This window comes from Acipenser ruthenus, chromosome 2 (genome assembly GCF_902713425.1).
Source record: "Acipenser ruthenus chromosome 2, fAciRut3.2 maternal haplotype, whole genome shotgun sequence".
Classification (NCBI taxonomy): Eukaryota; Metazoa; Chordata; class Actinopteri; order Acipenseriformes; family Acipenseridae; genus Acipenser; species Acipenser ruthenus.
Window position 1 is genome coordinate 16040865 of NC_081190.1, and position 14178 is coordinate 16055042.

General features: G+C 40.5%; 1 protein-coding gene across 2 annotated transcripts in view; it reads left to right on the forward strand.

Moving 5' to 3' along the window:
• LOC117403783 (A disintegrin and metalloproteinase with thrombospondin motifs 6) overlaps positions 1-5794 on the forward strand; it is an 82230-nt gene extending 76436 nt beyond the window's left edge. For both annotated transcript variants that reach the window (XM_059006613.1, XM_059006618.1), the window contains 3 exons: positions 558-734; positions 2207-2363; positions 5438-5794. In XM_059006613.1, coding sequence (XP_058862596.1) covers positions 558-734; positions 2207-2363; positions 5438-5547 — 444 coding nt within the window. In that variant the 3' untranslated portion in view covers positions 5548-5794. The remainder of the gene's footprint in view (positions 1-557; positions 735-2206; positions 2364-5437) is intronic.
• Positions 5795-14178: the final 8384 nt, after the last annotated feature.

Sequence of the window (14178 nt, forward strand, 5' to 3'; positions counted from 1 at the left end):
AATCAACAAATCATTCAATCAGCCCTAGCTATTTCCTATGTCCAAGGCCTATATACATACAGGGCTTTTACTTATCATATGTTTGAATTACCTCCTGCCTCCCCTCAGTTATGGGCATGATTTGAGCATTAACACAAATTCTTAATGTTATTACAGTTGTATTCCAAATTAACATGGCAAATTCTGAAGTTGCCGCAGGGATCCCTTATAAAAGTTTTCTACAGTAAAAGCATAGCAAAGTGTAATAAAGCTTAGTTAAAGCACAGGTAAGCATTGTAAAGAATAGCGAGGTATGGTAAAGCATATTAATCAACATGGCAAACAATGGTAAATTATGGTAAATACATAGTATAACCACAGGAAAAACATGGTAAAACTGCAGAAATATAACCTAAAATACTGAGGTAAACTTTTATAAGGGCTGAGATCAATTGCTGTGGGTGTTGAATATGGAAGTTTTCAGTATTGGGGTAGCAGGAACCAGCATCTCTGTAAGTGCTTGCGAGAGACACATAGATACTGTACATCAGTATGCATTTGTTATTTTCTTCCTGAAGTGCACACCGAAGTGTGGTCCAGGCTTTAAACACCGCATCGTCCTGTGCAAGAGCAGCGACCTGACTAAGACCTTCCCACCCTCCCACTGTCCTGATGTGAGCAAGCCGCCTGTGAGAATCCGCTGCAGTCTGGGCCGCTGCCCGCCTCCTCGCTGGATCACCGGGGAATGGGGACAGGTAAGTCCCCCAGCATCGCAGCTCCAATCAGGCTGGAACCTCCTCTCAGAAGAAAGGTTTCTCAATGATGCTCTGTATTAAAACTTTCACAACATTTGGTTAAGCTTCACCTGGAGAATAATGTTTCAATTTATATTATCACGGTAAGGAGTTGTTACTTTCTGTGAGTATGACATTGTATTCAGGGAGGTGGTGAGTCATGCTTACTGAGATGCTTGTAGCTCTTTCTTATGTTCAAGGCCTATTTTTCCACTTCTGTGCAGCAGTAGAGACATCGGCCACCCAACAACAGTCCAAGAGACGTTCAAAGTGATAAACAGGGAATGCATTTAAAGATATAAATGATTCAACTGTGGCTTTTTACTTTTAAGTTTGGACAATATATCCAGGGATTTTAACAACAAAAAATACTAATCAGAGTAATTTGTTTTGGTATTTTGCCATTCGGATAATTATATCCTGCTGCAAATTATTTACATTCAGTGTCAAACTTTTTTTGGAAACATGTACAGACCTTTAATTAGAGACTGAATGGGAGGCAGAATCAGTGCACTGAATGAGGTGCTTATGAGCATGATTTTGAAGTTTAGGCAAAGTTTACCTCCATTTTTTTTCTGAAATAACTGATTGGCAGGCAGCAGTAGTTGAATATTGTAGATGTAAATCTAAAGAAAAAGAAAAACCCAACAGAAGTCTAATTCAAGCACTGCAGTTGAATGACTTCCAATTCAGATTTCACATTTGAGAATTCAAGCAGGATGGCAGTTGCAGACTGTCGGTGGCTCCACATGTTGGATACTCGCCTTTAGTTCATAGGTTCACTAGTTTAAATCCTGCTTAAGGCAAACGCTGGACATACTCCATTTGTCTGTGCTGAAGCTCTGTACTATTTATTAATGGTTACTTTATTTGGAAGCCATGTAAAGCTAAGATTCTGTCTCCTTCCTGGACGATTAAGAACCCTGTGCACCCAGTGGGAATCTCAGCACTTCTCCCTGAGAATATACCGACTCTGTTTGAGTAATGAAATAAACGCTCTTTGGATTCTCACAATGCTTGTTTTGTTCTGGGTGGGACTTGAACTCTAAATTGTTGCACAGTTTTGGTGGCCCTTTTTATCTAAGGATTGCATTGTTGCTCTTGAGTCTATCTATCAAGTACATGTCATCTTGATTTATCCAAATAAGTTGCTTAAACGTTAAGCACAGCAGGTTAATGTTTCAAGGTATGTTTAAAAAAGAGGGTCTTATCAAGGGCCATTTATGCCTACAGTGTCATTTTCACTGTTTAATTTCTACACAGTGTAACTTTATATTCAGTCAGCCTGACAGTTATAGAACTTTGTAATCCAGTATAAGAAATTATCCTGAATGGAGGACAACATTATAGTTACTCAGTCCTGTGTAAAATATCACAATACAAAGCTCAAATTTGCTGTCTTTAGAATATGTCTTTGCTTGTTTTTGCCACAGTGCTCTGCTCAGTGTGGTTTGGGACAACAGATGCGGACGGTGCAGTGTCTCTCGTATACCGGCCAGCTATCCAATGACTGTCCAGACAGTCTTCGGCCGCCGACCATGCAGCAGTGCGACAGCAAATGTGACGCCACTCCCATCGTCAACACAGAAGGTGGGTATATTATTCAAGTGAAGCCCATTGGGGGAAATAACACTGACTTTGTAATGCTGCGCTAGCGCTAATGGGTGTCCTTGGACATTCTTATAGACTTTGGGAACTGTGTTCCTCAGTCTAGCCTGTTAAACTTATACTGTATTTTATCTCATTTTCAATATGTGATTTTTTTTTTTTTTTCAACTGTGTTTATAGTAGTCGGCTTACAGTATGAAAAAATGCAGTTTTAATGTGTGGACAAAGAAAATAATAATGGTAGCTTAAATAGACAGCTAATGCTTCCTATTTTTGATAAATCCCCTTACCACCAAACAGACCAGCTTGATGACCTGCTGTATCGGAGATCATTGTTTCAGTGCACGGCAGCTGGTTGATTGGTATGTTGTAACCCTTAACAGTAATAACAAAGGGAAGCAGGCAGGAGAATGAGGATAAACCGTGCTGGTCCATATAAGAGAAGAACAACAAAGGTTTTTTTTCTTTGAACAGGATCAGCTCCCCACACATGGAGCCTGGTATACCTTTTAGGAGAACACCTTGCTAAAATAAATGCTGTTCATTGTTGCATTTAGTTAACTAAAACTAGGCATAAAAGAAGATTTGTACTTCCCTAAATGGCTTTTAGATGCTGTTGAAATAGATTAGCAAAGGATAACAGCCAAGTCTTGTGCTCAATGTAATGACATACGGACCTAAATCTTTAGAGCTTTGGGGATACTGCTGATTCTTCAGACAGTGAATCACTTAACCATTTTCTTTACTGTCCCGCAGATTTTACTGCGACTCAATGAATAGCAACGTGTTTCAGGTCACATTCTTTTTTGTTTAAAGTTAAGAGGAAGCTTTTTTTTTTTTCTTTAGGATTTCAGTAAATAATGCTACAATGGAATTAGAAGACAGAGGGTTCCCTCTACATTGCCCAGTTTCTGTTTAAATAATAAGATTTAGCACCATTCATTCTTCAGACGTTGTGTTGGGCTGAGCAAATACTTCCCACTGTTTGCCTCATTCGGATGGCATTCTTCAGTTCCAAAACAAGAGTGGGTTTTGTTTGACTTTGAGCTGATCCTTAGAGTGATTTTTCTTCATGCTCCCCAGTCGGGTCAGGGCACACTGTGTCCTGGATTGACAAGAAACAGGCAGTAGCAACGAAAAAGAACAACGCCAAGGCAGTTCCCTGAAATATGACTGTCCAGATTTATAATTATTTTAATTTTATTTTTTGCTGATAAGGATACTTTGGCTGCAATGGCAGGGCAGTTTGGTGGATCTATTGTAAACTGCTGTGTCGGGCTGAATACTGAAATGTGTTGTGGCTTTTAATGTGATATCATTATTCTTTCCTCCTTGTTAGCCCCCTTACCCGTATTCAATCAGCCTAGTGAGATGAGAGGTGCAAGTAAAGATGATGAAGTTACCTAACCTCGGTACAGCCTATCAGTGGTTCTATGTGTAACATATAGAAGTGGTTGTCCAAAGTATGGGTGTTGGTGGATCAGAAGTCAGCTCATGTGCCTCAGGGCTAAGAGGTCATGAGTTCAGACCCAGCTTTGGGCAAAACCTAAATGAAAAGCTTATGCAGTTTGTCTACAATGAAAGTGTATTGCATTGTAAGAAAAGAGTGCATATAACATGAATCCAAGATTCCAGACAGCTTTTCTAACAGAAAAGGAATATTAGGTCAGAGCTTTTCCTAATGTATGGTGCTGTTGGATCAAGACTGCCAAGGGTCACCTGAAACCCAAAAAGCAGTATAGGCTGCCTTTCATGCCATCTCATATTTCCTGCTCACAGTAGCTGCAAGGACTTTGTCATTTTCTAATTTATTATCTGAGGGCAATGGTAAAAATGTTTAAGGGAAGTCAAGCTCACTGCATGGCTTATTACTTTCCAGAATGTTTAATAACTTATTTTACCAATAATTAATCATGTACTGTTAGGAAATCCTGTTTATTGGTGAAGAAAACGTATCTGAAGACAACTGGATATTGTTAGTTGTTGGAATTTAGGTAAATCCATGCAAGTCATGGCACGTAGTAACAGGGTCTCCCTAATAAAATGCTAACCTGCTTTTAATTTTCTATGTTAAAAAAAGCAACAGGCTTAACTAATTCCAAAATGGGGTGTATTCATGTGGTGGAGCTGGTAATGCAGTCGAATGTGAGATCCTGAAATTCAGTTTCAGTACACTACAGGTGGTAAGAGTAATTGCTTGCAGCTGATCCTGTACTGTTTGTTTTTTAATTGTGAAATGGTTTTAACAGCAGGAGATGCATGTTCTGTATTTTTGTATTGTTGATATCTCATTGGCCTGGACAAAATGTACCATATACTGTATAGACCTACTACAATTAGCAGCACAAATTATTGTTTGTAATGGTCTGTTTCACTATCTAAAATTTCATTGCAATGGTTAAATAATTCCAGCCCACTCCTTTCTTGCCCAAAGTTGGCAAAGCTCTGTTGCTGTGCCTGTATTGAGTTGATGATTTGAATCATAAAGCAGTTCTGTATAGATACGTGGTGATGTGTGCAGTGAGGACTACATGACTGTTATCAAAACCCTCATTATTGTCTGTAGCGAGAATGTCATTCATTTGCCTGTTAAGCAAGTACAGTAAGACTGTACTATGTGTTATTAAAGCATTAGTATCTCTAAGGAAATTTACACTTTAGATTTAGCTTTTTTTAAAAAAAATTGTATTTAAAATACGTTTTTTTGTTTTTTAAAGTATTCTTCTGGTGGTGCACAGGGATATTACTATTGGTGAGATGGACGGTTGTCAGGCTATTGACATAAAATTCTCCCTAATTTTCAGACACACTTGATTTTTAAGCTCCCAAAAAGAATGCACTTCTGAAAGTGTTAAAATATAGAAGTCTTTCAAATAAACACGAGCCCCATCGGGGAAAGAAGTGCCAAGAGTGTTAACAAAGCTTATCTTTATAGGACTGTAGGGCAATGTGGATAATTCCAGTGGAGGCATGTAGAACTTGGATAGAGGTGTGTTTTCATTTTTCTCCCTCTTCTCTGTACTCATTCTGACTTTCTTTTTTTATTTCCCCTCCAGAATGCAAAGATGTGAACAAAGTGGCTTACTGCCCACTGGTGTTGAAGTTCAAGTTTTGCAGCCGAGCGTACTTTAGGCAGATGTGTTGCAAGACCTGCCAAGGACACTGACCCACAGATAGAGGGTGAGACAGAGAGAGAGAGAGAAAGGAAGAGTGAAAGCTTTGTTATTCTACCACGGAAACAATGTCTGTCAATTCTAGGAGCCACGCCGAGAAATGGAATGGATCTCCTCACACTCTTTTACCCTGTGGAAAACATAACCACTGGTCAGCCAATGCTGACAGGATTTCTATTTGATTTTAACTTCTGTGAAGTCGGAATTTGAGCTCTTTTTTTTTTTTTTTTTTTTGTTAAATCCAAAAGTGCTGGACACATCACACGTAGAGGGTACACCCAACTGGAGAAATCAACATAACAAAATGCAAACACCTGGTGACTGGAGGAGACCCTGTGTTACAGTCTTGAGAAAATAGTTCAGGTTAAAAAATGTACAAATGTATTTATATTTTTGCGTTTTCTTTCTCCCAAATATGACTTGGCATATATATATATATATATATATAAAATTGAAAAAGGAAAACTGCTGTGTACCAAAAGAAGCAAAATCAAAAAGAATAAGATAATGTAGGTACATAAAAATGTTAATAGTTGAGAAAAAAAATTATCAGGACGTTTCCAGCCGAAGAAGGACTTCGGCTGGAAACTGATATAATTTTTTTGATCAATTATTAACATTATGTAACTACATTACCTTTTTCTTTTTGATATATATATATATATATATATATATATATATATATATATATATATATATATATATATATATATATATATATGTAGACATGCATATGCTTTCACTATTTAGCTGAGGCGAGGGTGAAATACATCCACACGAAAACAGATAGTACTTGCAATAATGAACCGATGTTTATTCTCAGACAGGATGGCAAAATCATAGTACCTTACAGCAGGCAGTAACGTGTTGCTCTCTCCAGCGCAGAACGGGTGAGTGTCCACGTCCGAGCCATAAGCCTACGAGCAGTCAGCTAACTATAACTAACATCAGCATTCCCTGTTCTACTATCCCACTGTTTCCGGTCAATAACTAACCCTGCGATTGCATAACAGGCAGGAAGGACCGGTACCGGTTCCAACACAATAACAAACCCCCAAGTAACAAACCCTTTGTAACGCCAAGCCCTTCTGGCAGTGCAGAGTCCCTTCGGCACTTCTGCCAATAAGACTCTAAGAATAAGAATATTGGTCTCTGTATTAACATGAACATTAACCGTTTATGTGCAATTAATACTGAAGTGCAATTAAGTACTGAAAGGAATACTAACAAAGAAAATCAGTCAATTTTAAGTCTTTGTAACGGGCAGGTAAATGAACAACCCATCCACTGTGGGTTTTCTTCAGCAGTGGGCCCTGCTTCATTGGCTCAGAGTCGCTGTAGGAGCCAGACGTGGAGGGTCTTCATTATGTAAGACTTACGACGGCGATGAGCAGCCAGCGGATGTTTCTTTGAAGCAAATGGGCATAAACCGCGGGTACAGTTCACTTACCTGACACACTAAAAACCACAAAATTCTACCAAATTTCTCATCCTTGACCTTTATTATATGAATGTAAAAAATGTGGAAAATAATTCTAAACTTATTTACAAAAGTATATTCAAACAAAATACTGTACAGCTGTACCATACATACAACTATGGCTCTCGTTGCGCTCCTTAAATGGGATATCTTTGGCAAATAATTGCCAGTAAAATTTGTGGAATATAAAGACATTCCTGAATATCTTTACAAAATATAGTGATACAAGATACAGCTGGTCTATTAATTTTTGAACACCATTTGTTTGCACATCTTTTAGCAAACTGAGTTAATTAATAACAAATAATTAATAACAACTGTCTTTCGTTGCGTGTGACGTCAGTAGCACGGCTCAGCTCTACAGTGGAAAAACAACCCAGGTTCTCCTTAACTGCACCTTGAGGGCTCGGTACGGCCCCGGCGCGGCTCGGTTGTACAGTGGAAAAGAGGTATCAGTCGCCTCCTGCATCCTGGGATCACATTGCTGGTAAATGTTTGTAGACGGTCATGGTGCTGAGATTGCAAACCCTCTATGTGCTGACCCCTGACTTCATAGAGTACTGGTCCAAAGCATACAGAAATTACAAATGGACCCTTCCATGTGCCTGAAGATTTAGGCTGAAACCTTTCTTCTTACTACTGTCTCTAACGTAGACTAAATCACCAACATTGTAGACCTTTTCTCGGGCTCGCAAGTCATAGGTCTTCTTCTGCCGTACATGACATGCACGGAAGTTCTGTCGAACTGTATGATGAGCTTGCCTGAGACCTTCCTTCAGATTTTGCAGGAAGTCTGGGTCGTCCATTTCATCGCGATTCATCTCCGCAGCACACAACCATGGTCATGGTGTAGGTGAACTTCTCTCCCCAACATCAGCCAGTTTGGTGTGAAGTACTTGAATGAAGTTTACTGCGATATGCAGCTGTGAGCAGAGCAGAGACAGGTGTTCGTCCCAGTTCTTTTGTTTTGGTCAACATAGCAGCGAATCATTTGCAGAAGTGTGAGGTTGAACCACTCTGCTTGCTCATTAGAAGCCGGGTGATAGAGCGTTGTTTTTGTTTTTGTTATTTGTAAAAGCTGACATACTTATTTGAATAAGAGACTCTCAAAATGACACCCTTGGTCAGTATGTAGCTCCAGCAGTGCCCCAAAACCAATAATGAAGTAATACACAAGTTTCTTGGCTCTCGTCTCGGCTGCTTGATCGAGTACAGGGAATGCTTCAACCCTGATCAATTATAACCAGAATATATTTATTTCCAGAAGCAGATGTGGGGAACGGGCCCAGAACATCAGTATGCAGGCGGTCTATGGGTGCGCGTGCTTGGTAATTTAGCTGTTTAGCTTTGTTTGTAGGACTGGATGTTATACTGCACTGTTGACATCTAATAATAATTATAATAATAATTTATTGAATTTATAAAGCACCTTTCAAGAGATCTTAAGGTGCTGTACAACAGTAACAATACAACAAACCCAGCAAAACAAAAATAAAAGTATAAAAGTATTCAGGCAAAATTTAAAAACATCAAGAGAATGGGTCTCCCTTACATTAAGTGGCAGAGAGTTTCATAGGCGCGGGACAAAACAAGAAAAAGCCTGGTCACCCATCGACTGCAGCCTAGCTTTAGAAACCACTATTATTCAGATCAGCTGATCGCAGGGCACGAGAGGGGACATAAACATGCAAGAAGTATTTTAGATATTTAGGAACCAAATCATTAAGTGCCCTGTAGGTAAGAAGTAAAATCTTAAAATCAACCCTGAACCTCACTGGCAGCCAATAGAGTGATGCCAGGACTGGGGTTATAAGCTCAGATTCAGTAGTTCTAGTTAAAACCCAAGCTGCTGTACCAGCTGGAGTCTCTGAAGAACCCTGCCAGACACTCCAGCCAACAGACCATTACAATAATCAATGCGTATGGAAATAAAAGCGTGAACCAGCTTCTCTGCATCTGAGATGGACAGAGACGGTCTTAAATGTGCACTATTATGCAAATGGAAGAATTACATTTTCGTGATGTTTTTAACATGAGACTCAAAAGACAATGCAGAGTCAAATTACACCCAATATTTTTTGCGATACCAGTAGAATTTATTTTTCCACACCATCAATTAATAAACTGACGCTATTGGCTTTGCAAAGCTGTTGTGAGGAGCCAATTGACATCCCCTCAGTTTTATTACAATTTAGCTGAAAGAAATTTTGTTGCATCCATATTTTAATTTCCAACAATCAGTCATGTAGAACAGAAACATCCAGTCCTGCCCCAAGTTTAGCCTGCAGATGTAATTGTGTGTCATCAGCATAACAATGAAAATGTATTCCATGACAACAAATTATCTGACCAAGGGATAAAATGTAAAATACTGAAAAGGAGAGGTCCCAAAACAGAACCCTGAGGGACACCAGTTAATACATGCATTTGTTTCAGATTTAAAACTCCCAATTTCCACAATCTTCTCTTGACAAAGAGGTGAAAATCCCCTCCCATCCCGTACCAGTGATAGTGTTGTTGGAGACGTTGGAGAGTCTTTCCTTCCCCTAGGTGGCCGGACTGAGAAGGGTCATGGTAAGCCTGCATGACTTCCTGTAGTGATGAAGGAACAAGCAGTAATAAAGATGAGCCGGAGCTGGAGGCATCCTCCCACTGGTAGTGAAGGACCCCAAGGTGCAGTTAAATTTGAGGCCAACACAACCAGAACTTCCTCAATGCTCGGCTTTCCAGAGCCACTTGCTCTGAGGTAGGTAGGGCCCCCATATTATTTCACTGGTGCAAGATTGAGAGATCAGGGTCCTTCTGTTGCTCCCTGGCTAATTGTTGCTAATTGAGAGGCTGCATCCAGTTAACAGTAGACATGTTTTTTGGTTCTCCTCTGCCTGGTTCTGGCTGAAATCGCGGGTCTCAGCGCGGGTCTCAATACCAGAAAAAACCTGAGATAATAATTGCACAGGCCCAGGAAAGCTTGTAATTCCTGGACTTTGCGAGGGGAACTCCAGTCTTGCACATTCTTTATTAGAGCCGTGTTAGTTCTAATACCTTCACTGCTGACAACATGCCCTAGGAAAAGAACCTCTTCCTTCAGCAACTGACACTTCCATGGTTTCAGCTTTGGGCCATAGCTATGAAGGTGCTCAAAGATGTCTTTACGTCAGTATTGCAAGAGTAAAGTGATCAGCTGCTCTTGCTGGTCTTCATTAAGTGTTTCACTTGAAGCTGCAAACAGGCCTTGACGATGTTCAGGAAGATCTAGTGCACGTACTAGCTTTACTTTTCTAATCCGGTGCAGTTGGAGGCTCCAGGCTCCTCTTCTGGCCAAGGCTCCACATTCTGTCTCCCTTCTTGGACTGAATAGGTGGAAAGTCAGGGAACGTTTAAACTAAAATCCCTAAACACAACCTTAACTGTCAGGCTGTTGAGGAGCCGGTAATCTACACACCAGCAGAATCCGCCGTCCTTCTTGTGGACTAAGACTACTGGGGACGCCCATTCAGAAATAGTTGGAGGTGCTGGACAGCATTGACTGGCGTGCCATTCACAGTTATGGCAATTTGCAAACTGGGGCCTCTGCTGGCAGCTCTTCCAACCAGTAGGGTGGGGGACTTGTATTTATCACTGGTATGGCCATTAGTGCTGCAGGTCGAGTCTGGAGCACGGGACCTGACCCCTGTTAAGTTCCCTGCTTCTAGAGAGGGGCCAGTCTGGGTGATTGTGAACACTCACGGCGGAAGTGTCCCTCCTCTCCACAGCGATAACACAGACCTTTAGCAGTCCTGCTTGGGCTTGGTGATTTCAGCCTGGCTATGGTTCTGGGGTATGGTGACTGTCACAGCTGTCTCCTCCCCTGGTCCGCTACATGATTGCTGTCTTCTGGTTTTTTAGCCCCTTGAGGAATGCGTCAGTAGGAAGCTTGTCTTGTAGTTTTATCTCCTGAATAGGTGAGAGTGACAAGGCGACACACCTCTTCAGCAAACTTGGCTGAGGACTCCGGTGTCTGTCGCAGTTCTCCTAGCTTCCTGCGGACTGTGGTTGGGGGGTCCTTTTGACAGAAGCGCTGCAACAGCTGCTGTTTTAGAAGTGAATAATCTTCTCTGATATGTTCAGGAAGAGAGCAGACATGTCAAATGGCAGGCCCTTGGAGACACTAGTGCAGTTTCTCCACACTCTGGGCACCATTCAATCCATACTTGCGTGCTTGGCACTCAAAAGGAAGTAGGAAGGACTCCCAATCTTCTTTCCCATCATAAGTTGCGAGCTTGACTTTGGGACTATCGTAGGCATGCAAGCGATTTGAGTCATAATGGTAACTGGTCACGGTGCCGCTGTGAGAGGCAGTGCTGTTGCGGTCAGTCGGCCCTGTGGAAGTGTAGAGATTGGTTCTTGTCTCCGTTCCTTGGTGCCGCACATCTGGATCAGGAGCAGGGCTATCATCACTCCAGTTAACTCCAGGGGGACCTGAGCTGCGTGACCTCCGACAGATAACTTCCAATTCTGCAGCCAACTGACCGTCAGCTGAAGTGTTTAATTGTCTGGGTGTACTACCATAAAAGGACAGAGGTGGTGATGGTGTGCTGGGGTTGGCCTCCAAACCTTGTGCAGGACGGACGGGGCGCTCGGTACTTCCAAGGCTGAACCTAGCTTTCTGTGGTGCTGGGTTTGTGATTTGTGCTCTAGCACTAGAAATATTTTGTGCATCTAAGCGCTGCAGAACTGGAGCCAAAATCTGTTGCAGTGGTTGTGTTTGCTGGTTCAATGTCTTCAACCAGACTGGGGGCTACTCAGGCTCGGGGGGGGGGGCTCCAAATGCACCTTGCTCCACTTGATCCATGATAGATTTGTTTATTTGTTAACTTGCCAGCTGTTCTTTAGTAGATGAGCAGTTGTTTTATGAAGCAGCAGCGTTTTAGTAACACAACAAATAGTAATCTCTGAAGCGTCTTTTTTTTTAATCTTTAAATGTTTTTATTTTTTAGTCTGCACTGATGACATTGATGTTGGCTGGCTGCCAAGTCTCGAGGGATTTTTCACAGACGGTCTCCACACAGCCACGTGGATCTCACATGTAACAAAGGCAACACGTACACTTTTAAAATAAGTCCAGTTTTCAAGATTATAGTCACAAAGTTTTCCAGCGGTTTAATAAGAGTCAATACAGCATCTTCTGACTTACTTGTTTTTTTAGTTTTCTGTGCATTTAATATCCCGCGATAACACCATTTGTTGTGCATATGCTTTTGCTATTATTTAATTGAGGCGAGGGTGAAATACATCCAGACGAAAACAGATAGTACTTGTAATGATGAACTGATGTTTATTCTCAGACAGGATGGCAAAATCATAGTACCTTACAGCAGGCAGTAACGTGTTGCTCTCTCCAGCACAGAACAGGTGAGTGTCCACGTCCGAGCCATAAGCCTACGAGCAGTCAGCTAACTATAACTAACATCAGCATTCCCTGTTCTACTATCCCACTACTTCCAGTCAAAAAATATAGCCTATGGCTATGGCTATGGCCAGAAGTTTTGCGTAACCTAGAATTAAAAAAAAAATGAAAAAAAACTATATGAACATAATTTAGATATTTTATTTAACATGGAATATGGAAAACTACAAAGCGGTATGTAATTCAAAATGTTAACATAACATTATTCAGTAGGTTTCATTTTACTTTATGAAGCAAAAATAGTTCATTCTATAGGGTGATGCAAAACTTTTGGCCATAGCTGTGTATGTGTGTGTGTGTATATATATATATATATACACACACACACATATGAGACAGAGAGTATATAAAGGAAATCTAATGCAAATGTTAAGAGATTCTGAAATTACATTCCACTAGGGTTTAAAAAAAATAAAAAGACAAGATAGGATGTATGTGTTTTGTTGCTACACTACTGTGAGCCATAATGCAAGAAACTAGTCTGTTTTAAAAACTGGGATATTCATCAGAGTGCCAATTCCATTCAACGTGCTTAGACGCAAATACCTAAATCATGTCTATATAATGACTTTAACATCAGTCGTTGGTACAGGGTTTTCCACTGAGTGAAAAAAAAAGTGATTGACCTTCATGCAGGAGCCAGGCAGAGTGGGTGGAGATCACCTCCAGAGGCATTTTAGTGGTGCTAGTATAAAAGGATTCCATAAGCTTCAGTTCTACCACCCTGCCTCCCATGTGTTAACGTCACAGGCCGCAGGGTGACCTCGACCACACAGGCATTTAAAGGTACTGCTCTCTGGTAAGAGACCACCGTGCTAGACAGGGTGCTTTAGAAAAGACTCTCCATGCTGTTATGAGGCACACCTTTCAGGTGAGCTTTGGAAAATACAAATAAAACAGGGGCTCCAGATGCTGCTGTGCTTAGACAGGGGAGACACCTGTTTTAATAAGCGTGCACAGAGTTTCTGTCTGTGTCACTAAAGAGGTGCCAAAAATAGAGATGGAAATTGGTAGCTTAAAAAAAAAACGTATCACTGATAAGTTAACTGTGCACATATTGTGGATCTTCAATTACAGAAAGCATGACCTTGTAAGTGCATTTACATTTGAGAAACCAAGCATTAGTATTCTTAGAATTTAGACCAATTCAAATTCCAGAACTTGACACTAAGCAGAGTCTAACTTACTAGCCTGAAAAACAAACACTAAACAAAAAAAATACTTTTAAGATAAAGTAGTAGTACTTGAAATCTTTTTGGTTTGCAGCAGGTACTTGATGAATTTGCATTCATTGTCCAGCTGAGCCTCTTTTTGTTTTTAGTGCAATGATTCTATAGTATAAAAAAATAAATACCAATATGTACAAAATTATAATTTTAATGGCACTTTTAAAACATATGTTCCATTGTACTTGTGTGGTATGCACGTGTGATAAACGACAGATGTTTTCAGAATTGAATGTTTCATGTGATTTGCTGAGGGGAAAAAATGTGGTAATAACAAACCAAATGTGTTATCAACACAAAACTAATGTAAATAAGAGAGGGTGATATATCCTGGACTAAGAGAAGGCTGAGAATATCGTTGTTCTGCGCAAATAGTTATGTCTTATGTAAAGGGGTTGAAATGACTGAGGGATTATGTCTAAAACCAAATTTGGACAACTAAACAAGTAACAGGAATAGAAATAATTACCAC